Consider the following 12,766-nt stretch of genomic DNA (forward strand, 5'->3'; position numbering starts at 1 on the left):
TATAGTTAAAATATGGTGTTACATTGGTTTCGGGTGTGCAGCATAGTGGTTCAACGCTTCCGTACACCGCCCCGTGCTCATCAGCACAAACGCACTCCTTCATCCCCATCACTTGTCTCCCCCCGACCCGTCCCCACTCACCTCCCCTCTACTGACCATCAGTTTTCTACAGTGAAGAGTCCATTGCATGGTTTGTCTTTCTCTCTCTTTTCATTTTCTCATTTGTTTTATTTCTTAAATTCCATGTATAACTGAAATCATGTGGTATTTTTCTCAGTCTGACTTCTTTCACTTTGCATAAATCCCTATAGGCCTATCCATGTTATTGTGAATTGCAAGATTTCACTCTTTTGACTCCGTGATTCTCCATTGTGCATATACCGCGTCTTTTTTAGCCTTTCTCTATCGATGGACAGTTGGGTTCTCTTCCATAATTTAGCTATTATAAATAGGGTTACAATAAATGTGGCAGAGCACACATGCTTTCAAGTTAATGTTTTCGTATTCTTTAAGTGTTTTTAATCTGACTCTATGCTAGGTGCTGTTTTGGGAATGAGGGATAAAGGCAGCAAAACATCCCGGAATTTATATTCTTATAACAAGATAAATAGATATAATGTCAAGTAATTTAAAGTCTATGAAGAATTGTTACCCATGAATTGGGCTTCTCTGTGTGTGTCACAAAACAAACAGAAAATGTTGTTTCTAGTGACTTGATGAGGTTGGTTGTATGAACCCGAGGATCCAAGAGTCTCTTTTGAATCTTGTTAATCTTCCACAGGTACCATTTCTCCATATTATTAAGGAATCCACTTTTCCATCAAAATCTGAGCTCTCAGCCTTGCACGAAGATGAGAGAAGCCAAATTACCCTCCTTTTCCAACTATGCCCTGCAATGGTGTCTCATGCAGCTGAGCAAGAAGGAGTTTCAGACGTTTAAGGCACTGCTCATGGAAAAAGCTTCCGAAGTGGCAGTGTGCTCCTTTCCATGGGTTGAGGTGGACAACGCCGACGTGGAACATCTAGCCTCCCTCTTGCATGAGCTTTATGAAGAATCTCTGGTCTGGAAAATATCCAATCACATCTTTGAAACGATGGGCCTGTCCACATTCTCTGAGAAGGCAAGGCAAGAGATGAAAAGTGAGTATGCCTTGGGGGAAATCTGCAGGTGGGAGAGAAAGGAGGTTACCTCGAGCTCCCATGGGAATGAAGAGGGCATCCTTGGTCACTAATTGGGTCCATCTCCACAGTGTGGGTCTGAACTGTAAGAAGTCCCTCATTAGTCATCCTGCCTGGCTGGAAATTAGAGGAGTCCCCACCCTGTGGAAAAACGAAGAAACGAGTAGACAGACCCTCTACCCAGACAGAATTTGGTTGAAGTTCATAGACAGGACTTGGAGTCCTAAGTTCTGAGCTTGAGCTCTGGACCTTCTACGTGTTCTATGTGTGACTTTGGGCAAATTTCCTTTTACTCTGACCCTTGGACTCCACATCTTGGAACAGTAACTTGGATGCTTACCTGTGCTCTTGCAAAGACTCAATAACGTAATGTATGCAAAGTGGTTAACAAAGCTTCATTCACTTATTGAGAACACTGTGGTGGTTGTTCAGTGGGTGTCTCCCATATTTCCTGCCTGAGACTAAAGCCACGGAACTCGTCTAAGGACTGATCTTGTCAGACCGTTGGTGTCGATATCATAGCAACATGCTCTGATCAAATTGTGTGATTGGCTCAGGGTATTTAGGAGAAAGGTAGTGGAAGAAAATAGTCCTCCTTTATCGGGAAGAATTCTTTTCTTCAACCATGGACAGAAAACTTCGAGTCCTGAGGGTGAACAGTCAGATTGACCCTAAAGACTACAGGTATGGCCGTCCCTAGATGTAACTCAGCATCTATAGCTACAAAGGACTTTAAGAGAAGCTATCCCTCCCGAGCTTCCAAAAAGCCCCATGTGGAAAACATGTCGATATTATTCACAGGAAATGGAGGTTATAAAATTAAAATGATGACTGATATTTACTGAGTCAGTGCTCTAGGTGAGGCACTATGTTGAAACCGCCCTGCCATCGAGTCAAACCCACCTGATGAAATGGGTTCCCCATGGCAGAAGCTAAAAACACGGGTTCTACCAAGTTCTACATGAGCTCATAGGTGACAAAGATGAGACTCATTATCTAACATGTCTTTAAATCTTCATGGGTTATATGCCAGAGATTTATAGCTTCCAGGGCTGCAAACAAGAGGGAAAGATGGGTGACCTTTTTTTAAATGGTGTAGAAAAAGGAGAGGATCCTATTCTAGACCAGAGAGAAATGAAGACTAGAATAACTTTCCAAAAGAAGTGAAGTTAAAGCTGAAACACATATGAAGAAGAGGGAATAGCCAAGCTAATTGGGGATGGTAGAGAAAACATGATGAGCAACAGAGATTGCATTATGAAGCCTTTAACAGGGAGCTTGGCTAGACTATGGAGAACAGGAGGGAGCAAGGCAAGAGATTAATATGGGGAGGTAGACCACAAGTCCAACAACACAGCATCTTGAGGATAATTTTAACAGCAAATCATAAGCAATTCATTTTGAAGGGGACAGGGATAAAAAAATAATCCCATTGGCATTTCAGCATTGTTGCTGAAGTGTTGTGTGGTCCAGAAAGAGTCATGACTAGATGTGGGGAAACCAGGAGGAGGCCATTCTGGTACCCCATGGGAGAAATAGTGGTGTCTTGGGCCAGAGTGGCAGTGGTTGTTAAAGAAAGTAGAAATGCAATTGGAAGATGTTTCAAAAGCAGACACACTGGTTTTGTAGGACTTAATGCAGACAGAGGGTATGCCTTAAGGATGACGCCCTGTTTCTGGCATGAGAAAGTGGGTGGGTGAGGTTCTTTTAAGATTTTTTAAAAATTCCTTTTGAGAAAGAGATAGCACAAGCAGGGGTAAGGGGCAGAGGGAGAGGAAGAAGCAGACTCACTGCTGATCAGGGAGCCTGACGGGGGGCCCAATCCCAGGACCCCGGAATCATGACCTGAGCCAAAGGCAGATGCTTAACCAACTGAGCCACCCAGGTGTCCTAGTGGATGGGCTATTAGCTCATCCCAAGAAACACTGGAACAGATGTTTTAGAGCAAGTAGACTGGAGAAAGAGTGGCCAGTGTTAGCACTCATAAGTTGGACACCTCTGTTTGGATAATTCACTACTCTAGTGAGTCGTCCACTAACTAGCTAAAGTTCAAGAGAGGGGCTGAGGTAGACTCTTGAAGATAAACTCTTGAGAACCGTAACACTCTGCCTCATCATGTGCATTACCCAAGGCCAGACAGCAAAAGTGGAACTGGAGTTCACAAGTTCAAACTCTGAGCACTCTTCATGACCGGTCTCTGCTATGTCATTGGGCTGGTGTCACTGGAGGATCTGACTCCATTGTCTCCACTACTGGACAGTCCTGGGACAAACTGAGATCCGGAGGCTTTCTTGGTTCCCCTCAGTAATTTGGGCAGAGGACGCTCTCATCCCCAGTCTGGGTAATTGCTATGACTTTACTGAGACAGTCGTGTCATCTCCTCTCTGTTGCAGAATATTCTCTGGCTGAAATTCCAGGAAATTCTACACAAATGAAGAAAGACCAGGAACCAAGCATGAAAGAAGTGCCAGGTCAGTGTGGACGTGCTGGGACAATGGTACGTCTACAGCCACATGACAGTTAGTTACTGGTATGCCCGGGACTCGAACCATGACTTCTGATGGTCCAGTGTTCTTTCTAGCCCGGCCCTGGGCCCTGAGGATCTAGTAATCATGGTCTGTCTTATTCAAAGTCCAAGAGAACTCTGTGATCTTAAAGCTTTCTTATGACTCTCTGGGTTCCCATCTTCAGTTTGGGCAACTTCATGACCTTGCCAGGACAACATCCACCTGAGGGTCTGTTTTGGATGCTTTGGTGGAGAGCTCCAGATAGCGTGAAATCAGACTCAATACAGTTCCTGAAATATCTGTGTACTGGTGCCTGCCGGGCACTGCTCTGTGGACTTTGGTTACATCCATGGACAAAGTACGTGCAAATCTCCGGCATTCAGGAAGCCCATACTTCAGTGGAGGAAAGGGAGACCAGCAAAAGGGACCAAAGCAGTGAAGCCACAACATAGAGGGAAAGATGTAGGCTTTCATAGACGGCAAGCATTCCCCAATATTAACCACACTACCACTGGCACATCGCCAGCCTTCCAGCAGTCAGCACTGACCGCAAAGTCTAACACTTTGGAAGACTCAGGACCAACTTCCTGTTGATGTAGCTTTGTCCAGGCTGCGGCTAGGAAAACCCCCTTCAAAACCAAAGTCTGAGTGGTTGGTGAGTCAGAGTCTCAGAATCCTGGAGGTTATCAATTGTTCCAACTTTTTTTTTTTTTAAGATTTTTATTATTTATTCAACAGAGAGATAGAGATTACAAGTAGGCAGAGAGGCAGGCAGAGGGAGAGGGAGAAGCAGGCTCCCTGCTCATCAGAGAGCCTGATGCGGGGCTCGATCCCAGGACCCTGGGATCATGACCTGAGCCGAAGGCAGAGGCTTAACCAACTGAGCCACCCAGGTGCCCCTCAATTGTTCCAATTTTAATGTAAATGTCACCTTAACCGGGTGAGTCCTATATATTATCTTCCCATGGATAAAATTGTATTACGCATTTATGGATTACTTAGGGATTTAGCGATGATGTGGAATGAAGACACAGCCTGACTAATCTTGGCAGTAGGAACAAAATCGATGAAGGCTGCGGTCTTACCAGCCACATTGGGAAGCCCCTCTAAATTACTGTTGTCGGTCAGAACTACCACCTATTGAGACCCTGTGAGTCAAGCATGGCGTCACAGGCTTTAATCTCACAAATCTCAACGGGATCCTGTGTGGTATTCACTGTAATTCCAACTGTCCAGCAACAAAACAGATTCAGAGGCCAGATGGCTTGCCCAAACTCTACATGTATAGACAGGCAACTCCACAACAGAGGAACGGTTCTCCTCGCTTTACAGATGAACATACAGGAGCCTGTAAGCCCAGCGAGCTGACAAAGACCTCAGAAGTAGGAAGTGACAGAATTCCCATTTATATCCTATGTCCGAGTAGAGACCCCCTCAGTTCCAATCCACCAGGTTTTATCCCTCATGTTAATGATTTGCTTAGAGGTCTCCAACGAGTTGAAAGCAGAAATGAAACCAGAACTTCCTAGCTTCGGATTTTGAATCAAGTGCTCCTTTTACGTTCAGTTAGTCTGTCTCGCTGAGCCAGCGGCTGCCATTTTCAAACCAGTCCTGAGACGTAGGTCTGTGCCCTCTCTGATTCGGATATTTACATAAGGGGGGGGAAATTCATCCTTCCTCTCTTTTTTGCAGAAATTTCACAAGCTATAGAACAAGGTGGTGCCATATCAGCTGAGATCAAAGAACAAGGTAAAGAAAACTGACTTTTTTCTTCCATCCTGGAATGGAGTTTGGGTGGGACAGGAGTCCACTGTCCCTTCATTCAGCCGCACTCGTCCCTGTACACTAGTCTCTTCCCCAAGAGCTCCTAGAATCCTCACCAAGGACAGAGTCCTCTGTGTTCACTGTGATCATCTACAGTCACTGGGTACAAAGAGAGATCCCAAAAACCTGTGATTCTGGTGAACTTGGGCGTCAAGCCCAAGTTCGGTTGACAGGAGCTAAATATAGAGACAAGAGTAGGCAAGTTCTTTGTTCAAAATTACTTGGCTAGTGGTAATCCTTTTTTCCCCCTCAATTCCTTCTGCCAAACTTGATTTTGGGAATACCTACCATTTGAAGAGCTGTGACAGGAACATAGCAGTAAAACATCTACACATGGCCATGTACAGTTATATGTCAACCAAACCAAACACGAAATGAAGACGAGATCCCAGGTGCCATGATTCTATGAAGTCGCAGCTGACCCGTCAAGGAGGTGACAGCAGGCTCTCCTAAGGAATGTTACTCGATTCTTTTTTTTTTTTTTTAAATTGATGTACCAAAAAGCTCAGCCTTTTAAAAAAATTTTTTTAAAGATTTTATTTATTTATTTAACAGAGAGAGAGAGAGATCACAAGTAGGCAGAGAGGCAGGCAGAGAGAGAGGGAAGCAGGCTCCCCACTGAGCAGAGAGCTCGATGCGGGGCTCGATCCCAGGACCCCGGGATTATGACCTGAGCTGAAGGCAGAGGCTTAACCCACTGAGCCACCCAGGCGCCCTGCTTCCTGTAGTTTTAATACAGTCCCTGAATACCTGTCCCTGATACGGAATAATGAAGTTTAAGATGTAGAACTTCTCTGTAAAGACTTTATGTAGAGATAGTCATTGCCTTATACACTCGTACAGAGAGAGTCGTGCTGCCTTTTTTTTTAGAAGATAATAGTGTTACTGGCAAATGTAAAGACCCAGGATTGGAGGGATTTCCCTCATGTTACTGAGTACCTAGCAGATGGCAGAGACCGTTGAAGAGGCTGGAAGTATGGAGGTAAAGTTCTTTCACAGTCTAGGTGCTAGACAACAAGATGCATCAGAGTGGCCGATTAGGGCAAGTGCTGGGATAAAAATAAAACCAGATAACGTGAAGGAATTATGGTTTGTAATGACAGTAGTGGCCACTGGTCATTTTTGCCAAGCCCTGGACTAATAAATTTTGAAGGCACATTCTCTCTTAAATATTCACTGCAACACTTTAAGAGGATGTTAATCTCCTTTCGGGGCGGGGGGGAACTGAGGCTCAGAAACTGACCGCATACAGCAGAATATAGAATTTCAAACAGGATCTGTCTCACTTCAAGGGCCATGATTGACCTTTTGTGCAGAGCCGGACCCCCTGCGTGGAGGGGTTTCTCCACGGGAGCCCAGAGCTGCTGGAGATGCACGCCTGGAACTCAGGCCACGGCGCACACATCCTCCGCTCCCCCAAGCCTCTCTGTCCTTCAGAGACCACGTAGGACTGTTGGGCAAAGCTCATTCCGTTAACAAATACTTAGTGTCCACAGGGTGCCAGGCATCCTCATGAATAATGAAGACGCAACAGTAAATAATTAAGTCCCTGCACGGGGTCTACTGAGGGGACAAGGACAGGAAGCCAACAAAGACGTGATGTATCAGGTATTAAGTGCTGAAAAGAACGATCAAAGGGGACAGATAGAGCGAGGTTGTAGGATGTTCCTAAGCTTGGCAGAAGTGGTCTTTGAGGGACGGAGCTCGTCATCAGTAGGAAGGAACACAAGAACCATGTCTGACTTAGGGCCACTGATTCTAGGTCCGGGGCTTGGGGGTTTGTTTTGGTTTTTCTTTTTCCCTAAATTCCAGACTTCAAATGTTGTTTCCTGTTTTTGTTCTCCCTTCCCCTGTCCAACTTGGGCCGTGGAGATAAGACAAGGGACTACAAGGGCTACGTGATGACAAAATTTGCTGCAAAGTCGGATGAGTTCCATGGTTTCGAACACCTTGCCTCTGACTGTCCACAAATGCAGATGTTGCTGGGAGCTTTCAATCCAGACCAGACGGGCTTCCAGCCCCGCACTGTGGTTTTGCACGGAAAATCAGGAATCGGGAAATCCGCTTTGGCCCGAAGGGTCCTGCAGTGCTGGGCGCAGGGTGAACTCTACCAGGCCAGGTTCTCCTACGTCTTCTTCCTCTGTGTCAGAGACATGCAGTGCATGAGGGAGGGCAGCTTCGCAGAGTTAATTTCCAGAGAGTGGCCAGACTCCCCAGTTCCAATGATGGAGATCATGTCCCAACCAGAAAGGCTCTTGTTTATCGTTGACGGTTTTGATGACCTGGACTTCGCCTTCCAAGATGACGACACGAGTCTCTGTGAAGACTGGGCAGACAAGCGACCCCCGTCTGTTCTGATGCGTAGTCTGCTGAAGAAGGCGCTGCTCCCAGAGTCCTCACTGATGATCACCGTCAGAGACACGGGCATAGAGAAGCTCAAATCCATGCTCACGTCGCCCCGTTACCTGCTCGTGGGGGGCATCTCCGTGGAGAAGAGGGTCCAGCTGCTCCTTCGGCACACGAAGAACGAGCATCAGAAGACGCAAGTCTTGCGAGCCGTGGCCGACAGCCGCTCGCTGCTGGACGCGTGCCAAGTCCCCGTCTTGGGGTCGCTCATCTGTGAGGCTTTGAACCTGCAGGAGGTGTGGGGAGAACGCCTTCCCCCTCCCTGCCACACTCTCACAAGCTTGTACGCCACGTTTGTGTTCCGCCAGCTCGGCCCGCGAGACGCCTCCCGGCGCCGTCTCAGCCAGGACGAGACCGCCGTCTTGAGGAGCCTGTGCCTCCTGGCTGTGCAGGGCGTGTGGCGCGGGAAGTTCGTGTTCTACGCAGATGACCTCTACGCCCACGGACTGCGGGAGTCTGAGCTCTCTGCTCTGCTTCACACAGACCTCCTCCTCCAGGACGGCCGCCGGGAGAGGTGCTGCTACTCCTTCCTGCACGTCAGCCTGCAGGAGTTCTGTGCTGCCCTGCACTACGTTCTAGAAGGACTGGAGACAGGGGATCGTCCCTGCCCTGTGCTCATGCAGGGGTTGGCGGCGCTCGGACCGGCCGGCTCCGGTGCCCACCTGCACCAGATGAAGTGGTTCTTGTTTGGCCTCATGAGCAAAGAGGTGACAGGGGCTCTGGAGGTCCTGCTTGGGTGCCGTGTCCCCCGGGCGCTGAAGCGGGGGCTTCTGAGCTGGATCTCTCTGCTGGGGCGACAGCCGGGCACCTGCACCCCGCCGGACTTGCGGGATGCCTTCCGCTGCCTTTTCGAGACTCAGGATGAGGAGTTTGTCCGCTTGGCATTGGACAGCTTCCAGGAAGTTTGGCTTCCGATAGAGCACCGGACGGACGTGCTGGTGTCCGCCTTCTGTCTGCAGCGGTGCCAGTATTTGCAGAGAATCCGCATCGAAGTCCCGCAGAGCCTCTCGAAGGACGAGTTCTCCGACGCGCAGCCCCTCATTCCCCAAGGGTGAGTCCTTCATTTTATTCTTTTTTTTTTTTTTTACCATTTAGTCTTTTTTTCTTCCTATCTTCATTGTTTTATTATGCTCAATCAGCTAAGGTGTAATACACCCTTCATGTTTGATGTCGTGTTCAACAACTCGTTAGTTGAGTAGAATACCCAGTGCCCACCACCACACATGCCCTCTTTTTTTTTTTTAAGATTTTATTTATTAGGGAGGGCAATAAGTTAGGGAAGGGGCAAAGGGAGAGGGAGAAGGAGACTCCCCACAGAGCAGGCTCAGTCCCAGGACCTCAGGATCATGACCTCAGCTGAAGGCAGATGCTTAACCGACTGAGCCTCCCAGGCACAGCCCTTCCTTCCCGTCTTCATGGAGGTATAATTGACAAATGAAAATCGTACTTATCTAAGATGTACAATTTGGTAAAATCATCAGCATGATTAAGCTAATTACCATACCCACCACCTCAGATAGTTACCACTCGTAGACATCCATCTCGTGTAACCGAAACTCCATAGTCTTCCACCAGCACCGCCCCCACCCCAGCCACAGGCCACCACCATCCTCTCTCTGCTTAGGCGAATTTGGCTATTTTAAATGTTACATGTGAGACCGGACGCGTCTGCCTGTTACTGGCTTATTTCACTTACCATAACGTACTCTAGGTTCATTCCTACTCCTACAAATGGCAGGATTTCCTTCTTTTTAAAAGCTGAGTACCATTCCCGTGTGTGTGTGTGTGTGTGTGTGTGTGTGTGTGTGTGTGTGTGTGACATTTTCTTCACTCACCTGTCAGTGGACATTTACGTCCTTTCCGAATCTTGGCTGTCGGGGTCGATATAGTGCACAGATCCTGATTTCAGTTCTTTCCTACAGATATGATTCCTAGATCATAGGGTCGCTTTATTTTTGCTTTTTTGAGGAACTTCCATACTGATTTCCACAGTGGCTGTGCCCTTTTCCATTCAAGGGGGAGCCAGAATCTAAGGGTAAACCCAGTTCAGGGGCTGGCGACTCCGCGTTGTCTTTGTGTGTTCCCCCCGGGGTATTAAAATGTTCAGGGGTGGGGTGGGTGTGAGAGCAGGCAATGAAAGCACAAGGCAGCGTCACTAAGTGACCTGAGCGCCTCTGAAGCCATGCCCGTCCTGCCGTCGTACACTGGTTCCTCTCCTCTGACACCGCTGGGGCGGTTGCTCGTGTTAAATCCCATCCTGTGGAAGCCAGTGGCGATTTCTTTCTCTGTTGTAGGATGCCAGCCAAGACCCTCACTGCTGAGTGCTGGGAAAGTCTCTGCGTCGTGCTCAGCACCCACCCAAGCCTGCGGGAGCTCGACCTGAGCGGCAGCGTCCTGAGTGAGCGGGCCATGAAGACCCTGTGCGTGAAGCTGAGGCAGCCAACATGTAAAATACAGAATCTGATGTAAGGCTGCCCGGCACCCCCCACATGTCCCTTGGTGTGGCTATGTCGCTGCTCTCTTCTCCCACCTACCAGAAAAGATCCATCTAAGAATGTAATCAGAGGGGATAGCTGTTGTGGAAGATACAGGAGCCAAGTTCCCAGAAGCACACAATGGGGAGAAACTAAAGACCCCGTGAAGGGATTACGGAGGCAGGCTCATTCACTCTGGGTATTGAAGGATGAATAGGAGTTTGTTAGTAGGGACAAAGCTATGGGGAGCTCCTTGTAGGCAAATGGCTGGAGCATGAGGCCACTGCAAGACCTAAGTACTTGACTTGAGGGAGGCTTTAAATCAGTTCTTAATGCTTTTACGTTCATTAATAAGGTAACAAATATTTGAACACCTGGTAAGGTTCTGGGTCTGTGGTAGACCTCAGGGTACTCCCCAGGTTCCTGGAGTAGGAGATGAAGTGCTAGTTCTGCTGCAGACAAAGGTTCTGCAGCGTTGCCCCTGGGAACCCCTGCTCTTAGCTCTTGCCAGGCAGTGATGAGCCCAAGTCTGTGTCATCGCTGTATCTGTAACACAGTAACCCATCATGTGTGTATTTGTAACTCAGCAGTAACCCATCACGTGTGGTAACGAGATTCGGGTGTTACGAGGGTTTCCAGAAGAAGTCCTCTTCAACTTCCTACCTCCCTTATTAACAACTCCTGAGCTTCCCATGCAACTATATGTATATATTGGCAAATGACTTTTTTAAATCCAAATGGTGTTACGATATACACGTTCGTCTGATGTTTGACCTTTCTCTTCAGCCTGAACTTGACCATATCTGTTTATAGTTCTACTAGTCTCTCTTCTTTCTTTAAGATTTTATTTTTAGGGGCGCCTGGGTGGCTCAGTGGGTTAAAGCCTCTGCCTTCGGCTCAGGTCATGATCGCAGAGTCCTGGGATCGAGCTCCGCATCAGGCTCTCTGCTCTGCAGGGAGCCTGCTTCCTCCTCTCTCTCTGCCTGCCTCTGCCTACTTGTGATCTCTCTCTCTGTCAAATAAAAAAATAAAAAAAAAAATTTTATTTTTAAACAATCTCTACACCCAGCACGGGGCTTGAACCCACAACCTCAAGATCAAGAGTCGTCTGCTCTTCCGACTGAGCCAGCCAGACGCCCTTGACACTGTTTCCAGTACCTGACACCTCGTACATGCTCATGAATTTGTTGCTTTAAATTAAGTAGGCGTGGGTCACCTGGCTGGCTCAGTGGGTAGAGCATGCAGCCCTTGATCTGGGGATTGTGGGCTTGAGCCTTGCACTGGGTATAGAGATCACTTACACAATTTTTTAAATCTTTAAGAATACATAAATGCAAATGGTGAGAGGAAAACTGGGACACGGCTGTCCCCCGGGTCTCATGCGTATTTTCCGCTTTCTCTTGAGTAGATTTAAAGATGCGCAGGTTCCCCTGGGCCTTCGTCATCTCTGGACGGTTCTCATTACCAACCGTAACATGAAATACCTGAACTTGGAGAGCACTTGCCTGAAGGAGGCCGACCTGACGATGGCTTGCCAAGCGCTGAGACACCCGAGCTGCTTGCTGGAGTCGCTGAGGTACGCTCTGGGTGGTGCATGTGGCTGCTGCATTTTCGGTTTTGCCCTTGTGGAGCAAGCTGCAAACCCGTAAGAGAGGAAGAGGGCGTCCGGAGGTGGTGGTGGTGGATGGGCAGCAGCGTCCATGGGCGGACCTCACGTGCCCCTCCGTGCACCTGGGCAAGGTGGTAAACTTCATTATGCATATTTCACTCTGATGAAAAGGTAACTTTCAGCTACCTTTTAAGATTTTATTTATTTATTCATAAGAAAGAGAGAGAGAAGCAGAGGCAGAGGGAGAAGCAAGGTCCCTGCTGATCAAGGAGCCAGATACGGGACTTGATGCCAGGACCCCAGGATCATGACCTGAGCAGAAGGCAGATGCTTAACCATCTGAGCCACCCAGGAGCCCTCAGTTACCTTTTAAAACAGATTAAAACTCTTCAGAGTACAGGGATAGAGGGAACATTCATCAACTTCGTAAAATCCATCTATGAAAGACCCACAGCGAATATCTTCCTCAGTGGAAAAAAAGCTCGCAGCCTTCCCGCTGAGATCAGGAACACAAGGATGCCCACTCTCACCACTCTTGTTCAATATAGTATTAGAAGTCCTAGCAACAGCAATCAGGCAACAAAGAGAAAGAAAAGGTATCCAAATTGGCAATGAAGAAGTCAAACTCCTTCTTCGCAGATGACATGATACTTTATATGGAAAACCCAAAAGACTCCACCCCCAAACTACTAGAACTCATACAGCAATTCAGTAATGTGGCAGGATACAAAGTCAATGTACAGAAATCAGTGGCTTTCTTATACACT

At 47.8% G+C, this 12,766-nt stretch overlaps 1 protein-coding gene across 1 annotated transcript in view; it reads left to right on the top strand.

Moving 5' to 3' along the window:
* Nucleotides 1-836: 836 nt before the first annotated feature.
* The window catches only part of LOC111139605 (NLR family pyrin domain containing 5), a 24,049-nt gene continuing 12,119 nt past the window's right edge, over nt 837-12,766 (top strand). Inside the window, exons 1-4 of the mRNA XM_022491925.1 lie at nt 837-1,140; nt 7,383-8,967; nt 10,211-10,381; nt 11,799-11,966. Of these exons, the coding sequence (XP_022347633.1) occupies nt 852-1,140; nt 7,383-8,967; nt 10,211-10,381; nt 11,799-11,966 (2,213 nt within the window). The 5' untranslated portion in view covers nt 837-851. The remainder of the gene's footprint in view (nt 1,141-7,382; nt 8,968-10,210; nt 10,382-11,798; nt 11,967-12,766) is intronic.

Source organism: Enhydra lutris, unplaced genomic scaffold (assembly GCF_002288905.1).
Source record: "Enhydra lutris kenyoni isolate GAN:26980312 unplaced genomic scaffold, ASM228890v2 scaffoldscaffold111, whole genome shotgun sequence".
Classification (NCBI taxonomy): Eukaryota; Metazoa; Chordata; class Mammalia; order Carnivora; family Mustelidae; genus Enhydra; species Enhydra lutris.